This window comes from Dendrobates tinctorius, unplaced genomic scaffold (assembly GCF_039654945.1).
Source record: "Dendrobates tinctorius isolate UK_male_01 unplaced genomic scaffold, ASM3965494v1 ptg000194l, whole genome shotgun sequence".
Classification (NCBI taxonomy): Eukaryota; Metazoa; Chordata; class Amphibia; order Anura; family Dendrobatidae; genus Dendrobates; species Dendrobates tinctorius.
Window position 1 is genome coordinate 220,397 of NW_027361861.1, and position 15,627 is coordinate 236,023.

The 15,627-nt window shown below is 42.4% G+C and overlaps 1 protein-coding gene across 3 annotated transcripts in view; it reads left to right on the top strand.

The window, feature by feature from the left end:
* The window catches only part of TTBK2 (tau tubulin kinase 2), a 182,015-nt gene that overhangs the window by 138,037 nt on the left and 28,351 nt on the right, over window positions 1-15,627 (top strand). For all 3 annotated transcript variants that reach the window (XM_073552670.1, XM_073552669.1, XM_073552671.1), the window contains 2 exons: window positions 6,558-6,715; window positions 12,440-12,656. In XM_073552670.1, coding sequence (XP_073408771.1) covers window positions 6,558-6,715; window positions 12,440-12,656 — 375 coding nt within the window. The remainder of the gene's footprint in view (window positions 1-6,557; window positions 6,716-12,439; window positions 12,657-15,627) is intronic.

Consider the following 15,627-nt stretch of genomic DNA (forward strand, 5'->3'; position numbering starts at 1 on the left):
TTGGCAGGAAAAATGCTGTGTACTGTACATTCGTTTTTAGGGCATTATTACTTGCATTTTTGTTCCTTTCATTTGAAAGGGTGAAAAATGCTGAAAGAATTCACATGCTGCGTATTTTAAAATATGCCCAGCAGGTGAAAAAGGCAATGAAAAAAATATATAAAAGACCGTCACTCCCAAACAGAAAAACTGGGTGTGAACAGGTACAAGCTAAGAGAGCCAACTCCATATCTAACTAACAAATTCAAGCTGCACTCTTTAACGTTATAGTATGCAATATATGAAATTGGAATTGCATTGCTGCTCTAGAAAATGTTAAAATGAAGATACTTAGTGCATAAATTGACCAATTAATGTGTGCCCCACAGTCAATAACAAGGAGACCTTCTTTGCTGGGAACCTTACTTAATATGATACCTCTCGTGGTCTGAATAACTTTCTCCTATTCACACCTGTTTTTCTGTTTGGCAGTGATGGTCAGTCTTTCATATTTGATATGTTCGTTAAGACTACAGTACCATGGCTGAACATTAACTAAGACTATCACCAGTAGGAAATACCAGCAGGGGGTAAAGTATATAAAGCTGCACCCAAAAGGTGATGGGACAGACAAATGAGTAAAAGAAAACACCTGTAATCCTAAAAAGACTGCAGTCGGGATAACATAAATTAAAGAACTAGAGAAAAGGTGTATCTGCTGTGGCTTGGCAAGCAGAGAAGCCGACCACAAAGCACAGGCTCAAGACGCATGGCAGTACCCCCCTTCTATGAGGGGCCACTGGACCCACTGAGATCCCTTTCAGCTGACTGAAACCCCTTGCTAGGCGATCCACATGCAAATTTTCCACATCCACCCAGGAATTATCATCTGGACCAAAACCCTTCCATTTAACAAGATATTGTAGTCAGTCGACGTCTCACACTTCTGGAACAAAAATCTTGTTCCACCACTAAGTCAGCCTCAATGAAGTCATGAGGACCTGGTGTCCCCTCAAACTTTTTAAGAGGGGAATGGAGTGGGAAAGCCAAACTTCACATGCCACAAATGCAAGCTTGTGTCCCTGTTGGAGGAAAAGTTGCAAAATCTCGAAGAGAGGTTAGCTACGTTGAAGATCATTAAGGAAGGTGAAGAGTTCTTAGACAGAGCAGAATTATCTCTTCATGTTACAGAAAGAGAAGAAATTTAAAGTGCACCTGAAGAAACAGAGGAATGGAGACATGTGACCCAGAGAAGCAGGAGGATCAGAAGGCAGTCAGCACCCATACTTCTCAGGAACCAGTACCAGGCTCTCACGCAGGAAAACGATGAAGAAATACATCAGGATAAGACTTTGCCCACAAACAACAACCTTGTACACCTTCAGAATTCTCCTGGATGGAGAAAGATAAATGTTGTGAAGAAGAAACGGAGAGTGGTGGTCATGGGGGATTCACTGTTCAGAGGAACAGAGGCCGCTATCTGCAGACCGGATATAACTTCAAGAGAAATGTGCTGTCTTCCAGGTGCAAAAATTAAAGATGTCTGACAGGATATCAGGACTCTTCAGACCTACAGATGACTACCCATTCCTGCTGCTACATGTGGGGACAAATGACACCGCAAGAAACGACCTGGAAACCATCTGCAGAGACTTTGAGGACTTGGGCAAGAAAGTGAAAGAACTGGGAGTGCAGGTGGTCTTCTCTTCCATCCTCCCAGTGGATGGCCATGGAACAAGGAGGTGGAATAAGATTCTGCAGGTGAACAACTGGCTACGTCGATGGTGCCGTCAGCAACGATTTGGATTTATGGATCACGGAGTGAATTACCTTTACAATGGACTACTTGCTAGAGATGAGGTGCACCTCACGAAGACTGGAAAACATGTATTTGGAAGTCGCCTTGCTACACGTGTAAGGAGAGCTTTAACCTAGAACAACATGGGAAGGGAAGCAAAAGACCAGAAAAAGCTATACACCTGACAAATGCTATTGAGAACTCTGCTATTAGAAGTGGAAAGGAAGAACAAATACAAAAGAATCTAATTAATAAAAATATTGGAGAAAGAGAAACCAATCACAAACTAAAATGTTTCTATACTAATGCACAAAGCATGGGCAACAAACAAGGAGAATTGAAACTACTAACACAGGAAAAGAAATATGATGTAATTGGAATCACTGAAACTTGGTGGGACAATACACATGATTGGAATACAAGACTAGAAGGATACAACTTATTTGCAAGAAACAGACTTGATAAACGAGGAGGAGGTGTCGCATTGTATGTTAGAAACGTGTATATCTGCACAGAGATTGAAGCTTCAGAGACAGGGAGTTCTGTGGAAACTGTTTGGGTAAGAATACAAGGACAGAACAATGCAAAGGACACCATTGTAGGCATTTACTACAGGCCGCCTGTGCAAGCTGAAGATATGGATGAACTCTTTATGCATCAAATGGCCAAGTTCTCCAAAAAATATGACAGTTGTCATGGGTGATTTCAACTATCCAGACATTTGTTGGGAATCTCTCTCAGGCAAAACTAACAGGTCAAGGAAATTCTTATCCTCTCTTGCTGACAACTTTATCTTCAAAAAGGTAGGGGAGAAAACAAGGGGAACTGCTACCTTGGATCTAATCCTTATAAACAGGGAGGAAATGGTTGAGGAGGTAAAAGTGGCTGGGACCCTAGGAGGTAGCGACCATGCTATTTTAGAATTTTGGATAACTAGAGGAGGAAGACCTGTGAAGACTCAGACGTCAAGGTTAGATTTCAGAAAGGCAGATTTTAAGGGATTCAGAAAGAGAATTGGAGGGATCCAATGGCTGGATATCCTTAAAGACAAAAATGTCCAGGAAGGATGGGAAAGCTTGAAAAATGAAATTCTCAAAGCACAATTGTTAACAATTGCGAAAAGAGGGAAGAATAGGAAGCATTTAAGTAAGCCAGGATGGATGAACACAGAACTTAAGCACATGCTAAAAAGGAAGAAAAAAATGTTTATAAAATTGAAAGAAGGAGGCATATCTAAAGAAGAATATAATGCTGTCTGCAGAACCTGCAGGGCACAAATCAGATTATCTAAAGCTGACAATGAATTGAGGCTTGCAAGAGATGTCAAAAGCAATAATAAAGGATTTTGGGGATATGTCAAAAGTAAAAGAAAAGTCAAAGATGCTATAGGATTTTCACAGGATGAAAATGATGAAATGGTAAGACAGGATGTTGAGAAGGCCGAACTTTTAAATTCCTATTTTTGCATCTGTTTTCTCTCAGAAAGGAAATGTAACATCAACTTCTTCACTGTCCTATTAAGGGAATAGAAGAATCCAGGATATCTATAAACAGAAAGATAGTGAGGAAACACTTAGCTAACCTAAATGAATTCAAGTCTCCAGGTCCAGATGAATTACACCCCAGAGTACTGAAGGAGATAGCAGAAGAAATTTTTGAACCCCTCTCCATAATCTTTGAAAATTCTTGGAGAACAGGAGAAGTCCCAGAGGACTGGAGAAGAGCAAATGTTGTTCCTATCTTCAAAAAGGGGAAGAAGGTGGACCCAGGCAACTATAGGCTGGTGAGTCTGACTTCTATACCAGGAAAGATCTTTGAACAAATTATTAAACAACATGTATGTCAGTACCTGGATAAGACTGAAGTGATTAAACAGAGTAAGCATGGGTTTGTAACTAATAAGTCATGTCAGACTAACTTAATTTCCTTCTATGACGGAATCACTGATTGGGTGGATCAAGGAATTGCTGTAGATATAGTATATCTTGACTTCAGCAAAGCATTTGACAAAGTATCTCATACATTCCTTATTGAAAAAATGACTAGGTATGGAATGGACAAGGCAACTATTAGGTGGATTCATAACTGGCTTAGTGATCGGACCCAAAGAGTGGTCGTAAATGGCTGCACATCCAGTTGGAAGAATGTCTCAAGTGGGGTACCACAGGGCTCTGTCCTGGGCCCTGTATTGATCAACATCTTTATCAATGATTTAGATGAAGGAATTGAGGGTAAACTGATTAAATTTGCTGATGACACAAAGCTAGGAGGGATAGCTAATACTAGAGAAGAGAGAGAGAGGATTCAAAAAGGTATAAATAAACTGGAGAAGTGGGCAGCAACTAACAGAATGGTTTTTAACAGGGAAAAATGCAAAGTACTACATCTGGGCAATAAAAATGAAAAAAGCATATACAGAATGGGAGGAATAGGTCTAAGCAACAGCACATGTGAAAAAGACTTGGGTATACTAATAGATCACAGACTGAATATGAGTCAACAGTGTGGTGCAGCAGCAAAAAAGGCAAATGCAATTCTAGGATGTATTAACAGAAGCATACAGTCTAGATCACGTGAAGTCATTATTTCCCTCTACTCCTATTTGGTCAGACCTCATCTGGAATATTGTGTCCAGTTTTGGGCACCACATTTTAAAAAAGACATCAACAAACTGGAGCAAGTTCAGAAAAGAGCAACCAGAATGGTGTCCTGTCTTATGAGGAAAGGTTGCAGGATCTGGGATTGTTTAGTTTGCAAAAGAGAAGACTGAGAGGAGACTTAATAGCTGTCTACAAATATCTAAAGGGCTGTCACATTGTAGAAGGATCAACTTTATTCTCATTTGCACAAGGAAAGACTAGAAGCAATGGGATGAAACTGAATGGGAGGAGACACAGATTAGGTATTAGAAAAAACTTTTTGACAGAGTGATCAATGAGTGGAACAAGCTGCCACGAGAAGTGGTGAGTTCTCCTTCAATGGAAGTCTTCAAACAGAGGCTGGATAGACATCTGACTGGGTTGATTTAGCGAATCCTGCTTTGAGCAGGGGGTTGGACCAGATGGCCCAGGAGGTCCCTTCCAACTCTACGATTCTATGAATTATTAATCCTCCACGCAATCGGGAGTAGGAGCTTGGCCATCACAGGATTAATGATCCTAATTACCTTATATGGACCAACAAATTTAGGCGCAAATTTCCTTGATGCAACTTTAAGATGAAGATTTTTTGAGGATCGCCAAACCAAAGGTGAGGATCCCACCTTTTAAAAACAGCACCTTAAAACAGCGTGTGAACAAGGTTTTTGAAATCTCATCTACTTTTCCGGTTCTGTAAAACACAAAGTGTTTTGTTTGTTTTTTTTTCTTCACTGAACGCTCAGGAATAAATGCTGCAAAAATGCCATATGTGAACATATTCTGTGTCTTCAGTTAAAAGTATAGTTTAAAGTGCGCAAGATGCCAGTGAAACCCATATATTGGGTAAAGTATTTATTACATGAATTTTAATTATTGAAATTAATGCTGCCTTGCCAGCGACAATCCCGCAGATCACTGTGTGTTGTCAGAAGTGTGATCCGGCCCCTTTGTATGTCACAGATCAAAAGGTGTTCAGAGCCAGATCATCGTTCTTTAATGAGAACCCTCAGGGAGAGAAGGTGAAGCTTTTTCGAGGACGGGTGATCTGGCTGTGAAACGCAACAAGTCTTCCAATGATGTTCCCTTACTTCACTAGAGCAAACATGACTTATTCCTGAGGCTGGAGGAAAGGAAGCATGAAAGAGCAGAAATTGCTTTCTCGGCAGATGACTCTGCAATAGTAGGCCTCATCACAGGAGGAGATGAAAGAGAGTACAGAGATACTAACCAAGCTTTTGTGGAGTGGTGTCAGAGGAACCACCTTAGGATTAATTCCGGGAAGACCAAGGAATTGGTGGTGGACTTTCGCAAGGGCAAAAATCCACCAGTAGTGGTGAACATTCAGGGAAATGACATTGAGATAGTCGACACCTATAAGTACCTTGGTGTGATCCTCAATAATAAGCTTGACTGGGCCCATCACTTGGATGCAGTGTACAGGAAGGGCCACAGTAGGCTTTATCTGCTCAGAAGGCTGAGAGCCTTCGGAGTTAGAGGGGCACTCCTTGCATCCTTCTACAACTCTGTTGTGGCATCAGTCATCTTCTTTGGTGTGGCGTGCTGGGGTAGTGGCATATCAACCAGGGACAGGAATAGGCTGGACAAACTGATTAGAAGGGCCAGCTCTGTCCTGGGATGCCCCCTTGATCCAGTTCAGGAAGTAGGCGACAGGAGGATACTGGCCAAGGTGAGCTACATGGTGCAGAATCATTCCCATCCCATGCTTGAGACCGTGACAAAGATGTGCAGTACTGTCAGTGACCGGCCACTTCATCCTAAATGTGAGAGGGAGCGCTATCGAAAGTCCTTCCTTCCTGCTGCAGTTAGGCTGTATAACCAGCACTGTCCAAAATGGAGAACGACCCAAACAGAGAACTGATAGATCCAAAGTTGTGATAGTCCGGTTACATTTTTTTTTTTTTTTCCGTATATGTACCTACCGTCAATGTAATGCCTTTATGCATCTGTATCTGTACTTGTTCCTGCCTTGCTGCTGTAATGCTCTGAATTTCCCCATGGTGGGACGATTGAAGGATTATCTTTATCTTATTTTAAAACCCAGCAGGAATAATTAGGGTATAGACATAAGATTCTATCTTTTTTTGTGCACCTCTTCTTAAATTTTATTTTATTTTTTGCAGCTTCTAATATCCGTTTTTGACAACAGTATGAAGACATATGGTGTTGTGGAGAGTGATCCATATGACTGGGAGAAGAGTGGCATGGATGGATCATTAACTACCACTACGACATCAACTACACCTCAGCTTCACACTCGCCTGACTCCTGCCGCCATTGGGTACGTGTGGGAATTTTTTATCATGTGTACACAAACTTAAAAAAAAAAAATGTATGACCATTTATTAACCTGTATTTTTTTCCTTTAACATCATACTTAAAGGTGTTTTATCATCAGGTCAAAAATGGCCTGTTGTTGTTCTTATTTTATTCCTATGGATCCCCTGAGTTTTTTGCAGTTTTTTTTCTCCAATCCAGCATATGGTTCCAGAGAAATGGCCCTTTTTATTTAGTTCTAATTTTTATGGACTTTACTGAGGAGGTATGGCTTACAGGATCTCTGGGGACATGTCTTTAGGCTGCTCTGTAAAATTCCCCTGAGAGCCACGCCCCCATGGTACAGACCATAAAAATTAACAGTAGTTAAAAAGGTCAATATCTCCAATATCTCTAGGACGATATGATGGATTAAAAAATGTATATGTGTGTGTATATGTATGTATAATACCGTATATACTCGAGTATAAGCCGACCCCCCCTAATTTTGCCACAAAAAACTGGGAAAACTTATTGACTCGTGTATAAGCCGAGGGTGCACAGTGAGTGGCCTCAGTTATCTGCAGTGTGTGGCCCCAGTTATGATGCACAGTGAGTGGCCCCAGTTATGATGCACAGTGAGTGGCCCCAGTTATGATGCACAGTGAGTGGCCCCAGTTATGGTGCACAGTGAGTGGCCCCAGTTATGGTGCACAGTGAGTGGCCCCAGTTATGGTGCACAGTGAGTGGCCCCAGTTATGATGCACAGTGAGTGGCCCCAGTTATGATGCACAGTGAGTGGCCCCAGTTATGATGCACAGTGAGTGGCCCCAGTTATGATGCACAGTGAGTGGCCCCAGTTATGATGCACAGTGAGTGGCCCCAGTTATGATGCACAGTGAGTGGCCCCAGTTATGATGCACAGTGAGTGGCCCCAGTTATGATGCACAGTGAGTGGCCCCAGTTATGATGCACAGTGAGTGGCCCCAGTTATGATGCACAGTGAGTGGCCCCAGTTATGATGCACAGTGAGTGGCCCCAGTTATGATGCACAGTGAGTGGCCCAAGTTATGATGCACAGTGAGTGGCCCCAGTTATGATGAACAGTGAGTGGCCCCAGTTATGATGCACAGTGAGTGGCCCCAGTTATGATGCACAGTGAGTGGCCCCAGTTATGATGCACAGTGAGTGGCCCCAGTTATGATGCACAGTGAGTGGCCCCAGTTATGATGCACAGTGAGTGGCCCCAGTTATGATGCACAGTGAGTGGCCCCAGTTATGATGCACAGTGAGTGGCCCCAGTTATGATGCACAGTGAGTGGCCCCAGTTATGATGCACAGTGAGTGGCCCCAGTTATGATGCACAGTGAGTGGCCCCAGTTATCATGCACAGTGAGTGGCCCCAGTTATCATGCACAGTGAGTGGCCCCAGTTATCATGCACAGTGAGTGGCCCCAGTTATCATGCACAGTGAGTGGCCCTAGCTTTGCTGCACAGTGAGTGGCCCCAGCTTTGCTGCATAGTGAGTGGCCCCAGTTATCATGCACAGTGAGTGGCCCCAGTTATCAGCACAGTGAGTGGCCCCAGCTTTTCTGCACAGTGAGTGGCCCCAGCTTTTCTGCACAGTGAGTGGCCCCAGCTTTTCTGCACAGTGAGTGGCCCCAGCTTTTCTGCACAGTGAGTGGCCCCAGCTTTTCTGCACAGTGAGTGGCCCCAGCTTTTCTGCACAGTGAGTGGCCCCAGCTTTTCTGCACAGTGAGTGGCCCCAGCTTTTCTGCACAGTGAGTGGCCCCAGCTTTTCTGCACAGTGAGTGGCCCCAGCTTTTCTGCACAGTGAGTGGCCCCAGCTTTGCTGCACAGTGAGTGGCCCCAGCTTTGCTGCACAGTGAGTGGCCCCAGCTTTGCTGCACAGTGAGTGGCCCCAGCTTTGCTGCACAGTGAGTGGCCCCAGCTTTGCTGCACAGTGAGTGGCCCCTGTTATGCTGCTGCTGCCGCTGCCTCCCTTACAAAAAAAACCCAAAAAACCTGCATACTCACCTCAGTCGCTGCCCCCTGCTCATCAGCGTTGCGCTCTGCAGTGACTGTGCAGGCAGAGAGCGATAGCGCTCTCTGACCTGAATGTCACTGCAGAGGATGCAAGACAGCAGAGCGCAGGGACAGGTGACTATGCCTCAGAACCCCCCGTTCATACTCTTCATACTCACCGGGTCCTGGCGCTTGTCTCTGCAGCTCCCCTGCTTGTTGTTCCATGTTGTCGGCGCTGCTCTCTAACTGGTTCAGGTCACGTGGTACCCGCTCATTAAATATGCGTATATTTAATGAGCGGGTACCATTTGACAGTTGAAGCAGGAAGAGAGCAGCGCTGACAACATGGAACAAGCAGGGGAGCTGCAGAGAAGGGTGAGTATGATCTGACACCCCCGCTCCCCCTCCCCTGCCGATTCCCCCCCCCCCCCGGTATATGACTTGTGTATAAGCCGAGAGGGGGACTTTCAGCCCCCAAAAATGAGCTGAAAATCTCGGCTTATACACGAGTATATACGGTATGTGTGTGTGTGGGCAGCACTACCAAAATTATACAATTGGTGCAAAACCTATTCAGCAGTGTCCAAACAGCCAAGTTAATAAAATTAATAAAAAATAGGCAGCATTCCAAATTAAATGTGAAAAAAAATATGAAAAAAAGTGTATACTTTACTGATCCTCAGGTGGCAACGTTTCTTATATATATATACATACACTAGCTGAAGAGCCTGGCGTTGCCTGGGCATAGTAACCCACTGTGGTTAGTTATAACAAATTTATAATGATTATATTGCACATAAAAACATTTCACATCATATATTCAACACTACAGATTTGCAACACAAATTAACTAAACGATTACCCAAGTATTGATAGTATTTTATTTTCAACTCATTCAAGAGCCTTTTGATAAACAACATTTTTGGTTTTTCCTTTCGGTGCAAAGATGAACAGATTTTTGGCAGTTCCAACTCTTGTACAGACCACGTAAAGTTGACCATGAGAAAAGCATGGAGATTGCAAATCGATCTCTACTACTTTGAAGGACTGTCCCTGAGCATTGTTAATGGACATTGCAAATAGCAGTTGAACTGGAAACTGGAGGCGTTTAAAATCAAAAAACAAATCAAATGGAATGAGTGGAATTCTTGGAATGAAAATGTCTTCTCCTTTGGCACATCCTGTTTCTAAGCTGTGTATCTAACCCTATCCTGTGTGATAATGTCTGCTGAGCTGTGTACCTAATCCTCTCCTGTGTGATACTTTCTGCTGAGCTGTGTATCTAATCCTGTCGCGTGTTACTGAATGCTCTGCCGTGTATCTAATCCTGTCCTGTGTGATACTGACTGCTGAGCAGTCTATCTAAGCCTATCCTGTGTGATACAGTCTGCTGAGCCGTGTATCTAACCCTATCCTGTGTGATACTGACTGCTGAGCCTTGTACCTACTCCTATCATGTGTGTTACTGACTGCTCAGCTGTGTATCTAATCCTATCCTTTGTGATACTGACTGCTGAGCTGTGTATCTAATCCTATCCTGTGTGATACTGACTGCTGAGCTGTGTATCTAATCCTATTCTGTTTGAACTGGAAACTGGAGGCGTATTCTGTGTGATAATCTCTGCTGAGCCGTCTATCTAATACTATTCTGTGTGATACTGACTGCTGAGCTGGGTATCTAATCCTATCCTGTGTGATACTGACTGCTGAGCTGTGTTTCTAATCCTATCCTGTGTGATACTGGGCTCCCCCTGCAGTCTGTGTCAGAGGGTGGTCTGTGTTGGCACAGTAATAAATTGTGTTATTTCCAGCTTTATAGAAGGACGATAACACCATAGAAATGATAAGAATAATAGTCAAAATTGTTTGGTGAATTGGAACGCGCAGGGTTAAAATTTCGCCTCAGAACATATCCTATGACGCTCTCGGGGTCCAGACGTGTGACTGTGAAAAATTTTGTGGCTGTAGCTGCGACGGTGCATATGCCAATCCCGGATATACACACATACATTCATACACTTTTTCCCCTTTATGTACCTAGGGGCAAAATTGTTTGGTTAATTGGAACGCGCGGGGTTAAAATTTCGCCTTACAACATAGCCAATGACGCTGTTGGGGTCCAGACGTGTGACTGTGCAAAATTTTGTGGCTGTAGCTGTGACGGTGCAGATGCCAATCCCGGACATACAGTACATACATACACACATACATACAAACATATACACACATACACACACACACACACACACACACACACATTGAGCTTTATATATTAGATGAGTGTATAGTGTGTGTGTGTGTGTATATATGTGTGTGTATATCTATATGTATATATATATGTGTGTGTGTATGTGTAAATATACCGTGTGTGTATATACATACATACATACATACATACATACATACATACATACATCGGATGTGTATGTGTGAAAAGTTAAATATTTTCTATGTTAAAGTTCAAAACATAATTATTTTTTTTTTTACATTTCTTATATATTTTGTCATGCAGGTAAAAGTAATTTTTTTTCTGTTTATAGATCTTCAATCCTCTACATAGCCGGAGGGTTAAACTATAAAATAATCATACAAATCTTTCCACTGATCTCATAGGACTGTTTGAGGACTCTGATGGTAGTCCCCTATTCTTAGCAAGGACTCTCAATATCACATCAGTGATGTGCCCCTTCCTTGTGTATGGGGCACAGATCTGGAGGTCTGGGAGATGGTTACTCATAAGTGTATCATTAGGATAGACCATCACTAAAAGTCCCCCAAAAATGCTCTTCCCAAAAATTATATATCCAAATTACAGAGATTGTCTGCATGGACTGAAATTGGCCATTTTATAATGTACCAAATCTGATGGAGGAACTGACCTCTGGGAGTTTTCTCTTTATCATTAGGCCACAGTTTGTAACTGTATATTGGATCTACTTCATGAATGTGCCCCAAAAACTGGAGATGGAGTAAAACAGACGTCATCTAAATCTTTAACCAGTTCTACTAATCCTTTCTAAAACTTGGTACTGGCCTGGTCTTTGTGGGAAATCTTAGCTCCCGTGCCGGTGTTTAATGCTCCTCTTCCAGTCGTCGCACAGTGTCACTATTCTACCTCCTATTGATAGCCGGCAATGCTGATGACTGTCCTCGATCATGTAATCATGGGTGAAAGTTTTTAGGTCAAACTCTTACCCCTGACTCATGGAACAAATCCCTTTAACTGACTCATAAACTTTCACTTTCTTGTAGGAGCTCAACTAAAAAATTATCCTACAGTGGTGTAAATCTCCTGACATTACGTAAAGTGTCTCCTAATTTGTCCCAGCTGTGCTGGAGATGTTTTCACCCTCTTAGTGAAATCAGTATTCACATGACGCCTGAGCCATATCCCTGGTTCCATCTCTAAATTATCCCCTTCCCACCATATGACATTATTACGGGTGAGATTTAAAGTGAAAAGTGAACTGCAGTACTATTATGTCATTGTGCAGGCTCAGGAGGTGAACCCGCAGAGGGTGAGTAAAGCACCGTATTTTGTTTTTGTAAATACATTGACTGTGCACCATATTGGACCACAAGATGACATGGCATTAAAAAGTGGGCATTTATTAACCTTTGCTAGGAAACATTTGTAGTTTATCTTATGATACCAAGTTATTAAAAAGAAATATATATATATATATATATATATATATATATTCAACTCGATTCCTCTGTTTAGAATTGCAAATGCCACCCCCGTCAATGGAGACCTACTGCGTGAGAACACCGATGAAGTGTTTCCTGATGAACAGCTCAGCGATGGCGAGAATGGAATCCCCATTATGGTTTCTCCCGAAAGAATTCCCGGATCACCTAGCCATCCGCGTCCCCAGGAGAAAGATGTCTGGGAGGAGATGGATGCCAACAGGAATAAAATTAAAATGGGGCTCTGCAAGGTACTGAAGGATCTGAAAATTCAAGGTTCTCTACATACCCCGTAACATTCTTATTTCTTATGCACAAATTATTCTCCATAGTCTGAATTGTTATAAAACACAATTTATTTTATATGGATTGGAGTATACTGTCCTAGAATTGGACAGCCACAGGTGGATTCTCACAGTAGCCAGAACGGTACATAATATGTCATGGCTGGTCTTGGGCGGCCCAAATGCTCAATTATTGCGCCTGCAACACAGCCATGTAAAGAAAAAAAACATCTATATAGTTATTAAATAATTCCACTATCCTATTTCACTCTTAAATATTGCCTCCCTACTTCTGCATTGTCAAAACGCACGATGCAAAAACCTGTGTAACCAATCACGGTACTGTGCAAGTCCCAAATATTCCCTAAATAATTGGTAGGGTGTATATAGGATTAGCAATGCCCTAGTCCTCTCTGGTCATCACCCTATCTTACTGCAGAAGTTGGCACCCCAATGTTTGACCGTATAGCGCCTCCGCTCAACATTGAAAACTGCAGATACCCCAATGCACACCCTGACAACTACAGTGAAAAAAGTGCAATAAAAGTGCTAGGAAAAACTTGGGTTTCAAGAATAAGGTATGTCATCCATTGACAATCATATAAGTAGTTCAAGGGAAATAATAGGGGTATAGTATCAGGGGATAATCGGCTCTTATTCGGTGTAAATTTTGCCACGGTGTGCATTGGGGCATCTGGGGTTTTCGATGCTGAGCGGGGGCGCCATACCTTCAAACATTGGGGTGCCAACTTACGCAGTAAGATAGGGGGGAATTGAATCCACCACTTTTGGCTTTTTACGACTGGATTTGCTGGACTGATACCTGCAAATAAATGCACACTAAGGACCGCAAGTCCCAGTATAGCTCAGTAGTGAATATATGCACACTGAAGCACTGTGACACTGCGAGGTTCACCATAGCCCAGAAATAACTCTCAATTGCTGCAGTACCACAAGACTCAGCATAGAAGTAAAAAAAGTGTACCCTGCAACACTGAGGAATATAATGTCTCTGCATAACCTTTGGATAAATGTACACTACAAAACTGATACTTCAAGGGCCAAAATACACTAACTTTCAAAATCTAGGTAATACAGGTCTCTGCATCGGCCAATGGTGAATAAATGTACACTGCAACACTTAGGTACCACAAGTCACAGGATAGCCTAGATGTGAATAAATATATACTATAAAACAACAGGTCCCTGCTTAGCCTGTGAAAAAATACTCCGCACAGCCAGAAGTAAAGAAGTACAAACTGCCACATTGATGTACTACAAGCCCCAACACTGCAAATAATTAAAGAACTGCTTACTACAATATTGTGGCTCTACAGGTCGCTGTGGAGCCTGGAAATAAATGCTCACTGGGTACTGCCAAACAGCATGGATAAATATACATATACACTGCTGCGTGGGCAGCACGGTGGCTCAGTGGTTAGTCCTGGGTTCGAATCCCACCAAGGACAACATCTGCAAGGAGTTTGTATGTTCTCCCCATGTTTGCGTGGGTTTCCTCCGGGCACTCCGGTTTCCTCCCACACTCCGGTTTCCTCCCACACTCCAAAGACATACTGATAGGGAATTTAGATTGTGAGCCCCATTAGGGACAGTGATGAAAATATGTGCAAACTGTAAAGCGCTGCGGAATATGTTAGCGCTATATAAAAATAAAGATTATTATTATTATTACTGCAACATTGGGGTACTAAAAGTCCCAATATAGGCTGTGAACAAATGCCCGGGTATTAATAACACTGTGTTACCAATATTTTGTCCTTCGGACAATTTTGACTGTTCCTGATAGATTTTTTCATGCTGATTTCAGAAATGACTTCATATTTTTCCTATCACGTAAGGTTTTTGAGAAGTGATACGAAACATTATAATATTCTGTTATGATTCTAAAAACTCATGTATGAACTTTTTCTGAAACCGTATATTCTGAATTTTCCACTGAAATAACATAAATCGCTGATCTACACATATGCAAGCACTTATTATGCGAATTCCGCTCAGGCGCAGTGAGTCATTCGGCTGACCGTGTACGGTGCATATCACATCTCCTTGGCAGGGGAGGAATCAAAAGACAATACTGACATACTTAGAGCATGGCTGAATGGATTACGACCTTCAGTGGCGTTCTCTGTCCCAACAAAATGGAGAGAGCAGAGAGATCATGTAACAGATTGATACTTCTGCCTTAGAAATGTAACAGGATATTCAGCAAAGCACAAGAAATCAATAGAATATCCTAATCTTCCTTCAGCCATAAGACCAGTGCCACATGCTGAAAGTCTTCGTTTTCCAAAGCCGCCCAAAGTATGGACAATGGAGGACGACGAAAATGAGCTAACAATGTCAGTGGAAAATTAAACTGCTGCAGACCCAGACTTTGAGCCTTCTACATCTAATCCACATCTGTTCAGTCAAGATGATCTGAGTGACATGGTCAGAGATTGGAAATTGTCAGAGGCAGGCAGTATTATTGGGATTAATGCTACAAGAACTGAATCTCTTATTACCAGGAACAAGAGTTTCTGTTTTTCGCAGTCTTTAAGACCTTAATCAATTTTTCAACCATGTTGACAGTTTAACCTTTTGCAATGACGTCTTGGGGTTGTTTGATGCTCTTGGATGCGAACATGACTTGAAGGAATGGCGACTGTTCATTGATTCGTCAGTTTTAAGTCTGAAGGCTGTTTTACTACACAACGGAAATATCTATCCTTCTATACCTATTGGACATGTCATACACATGAAAGAAACGTATGAGAATATGGAGCTACTGTTGACCCACATTAATAAATTATAACTGGAACATATGTGGTGATCTAAAAGTTGTTGCACTTCTTCTTTGACTGCAGCTTGGATATACCAAGTATTGTTATTATATTTGTGTGTGGGACAGTCAGTGCATTTCTCGTGCACATTTCAG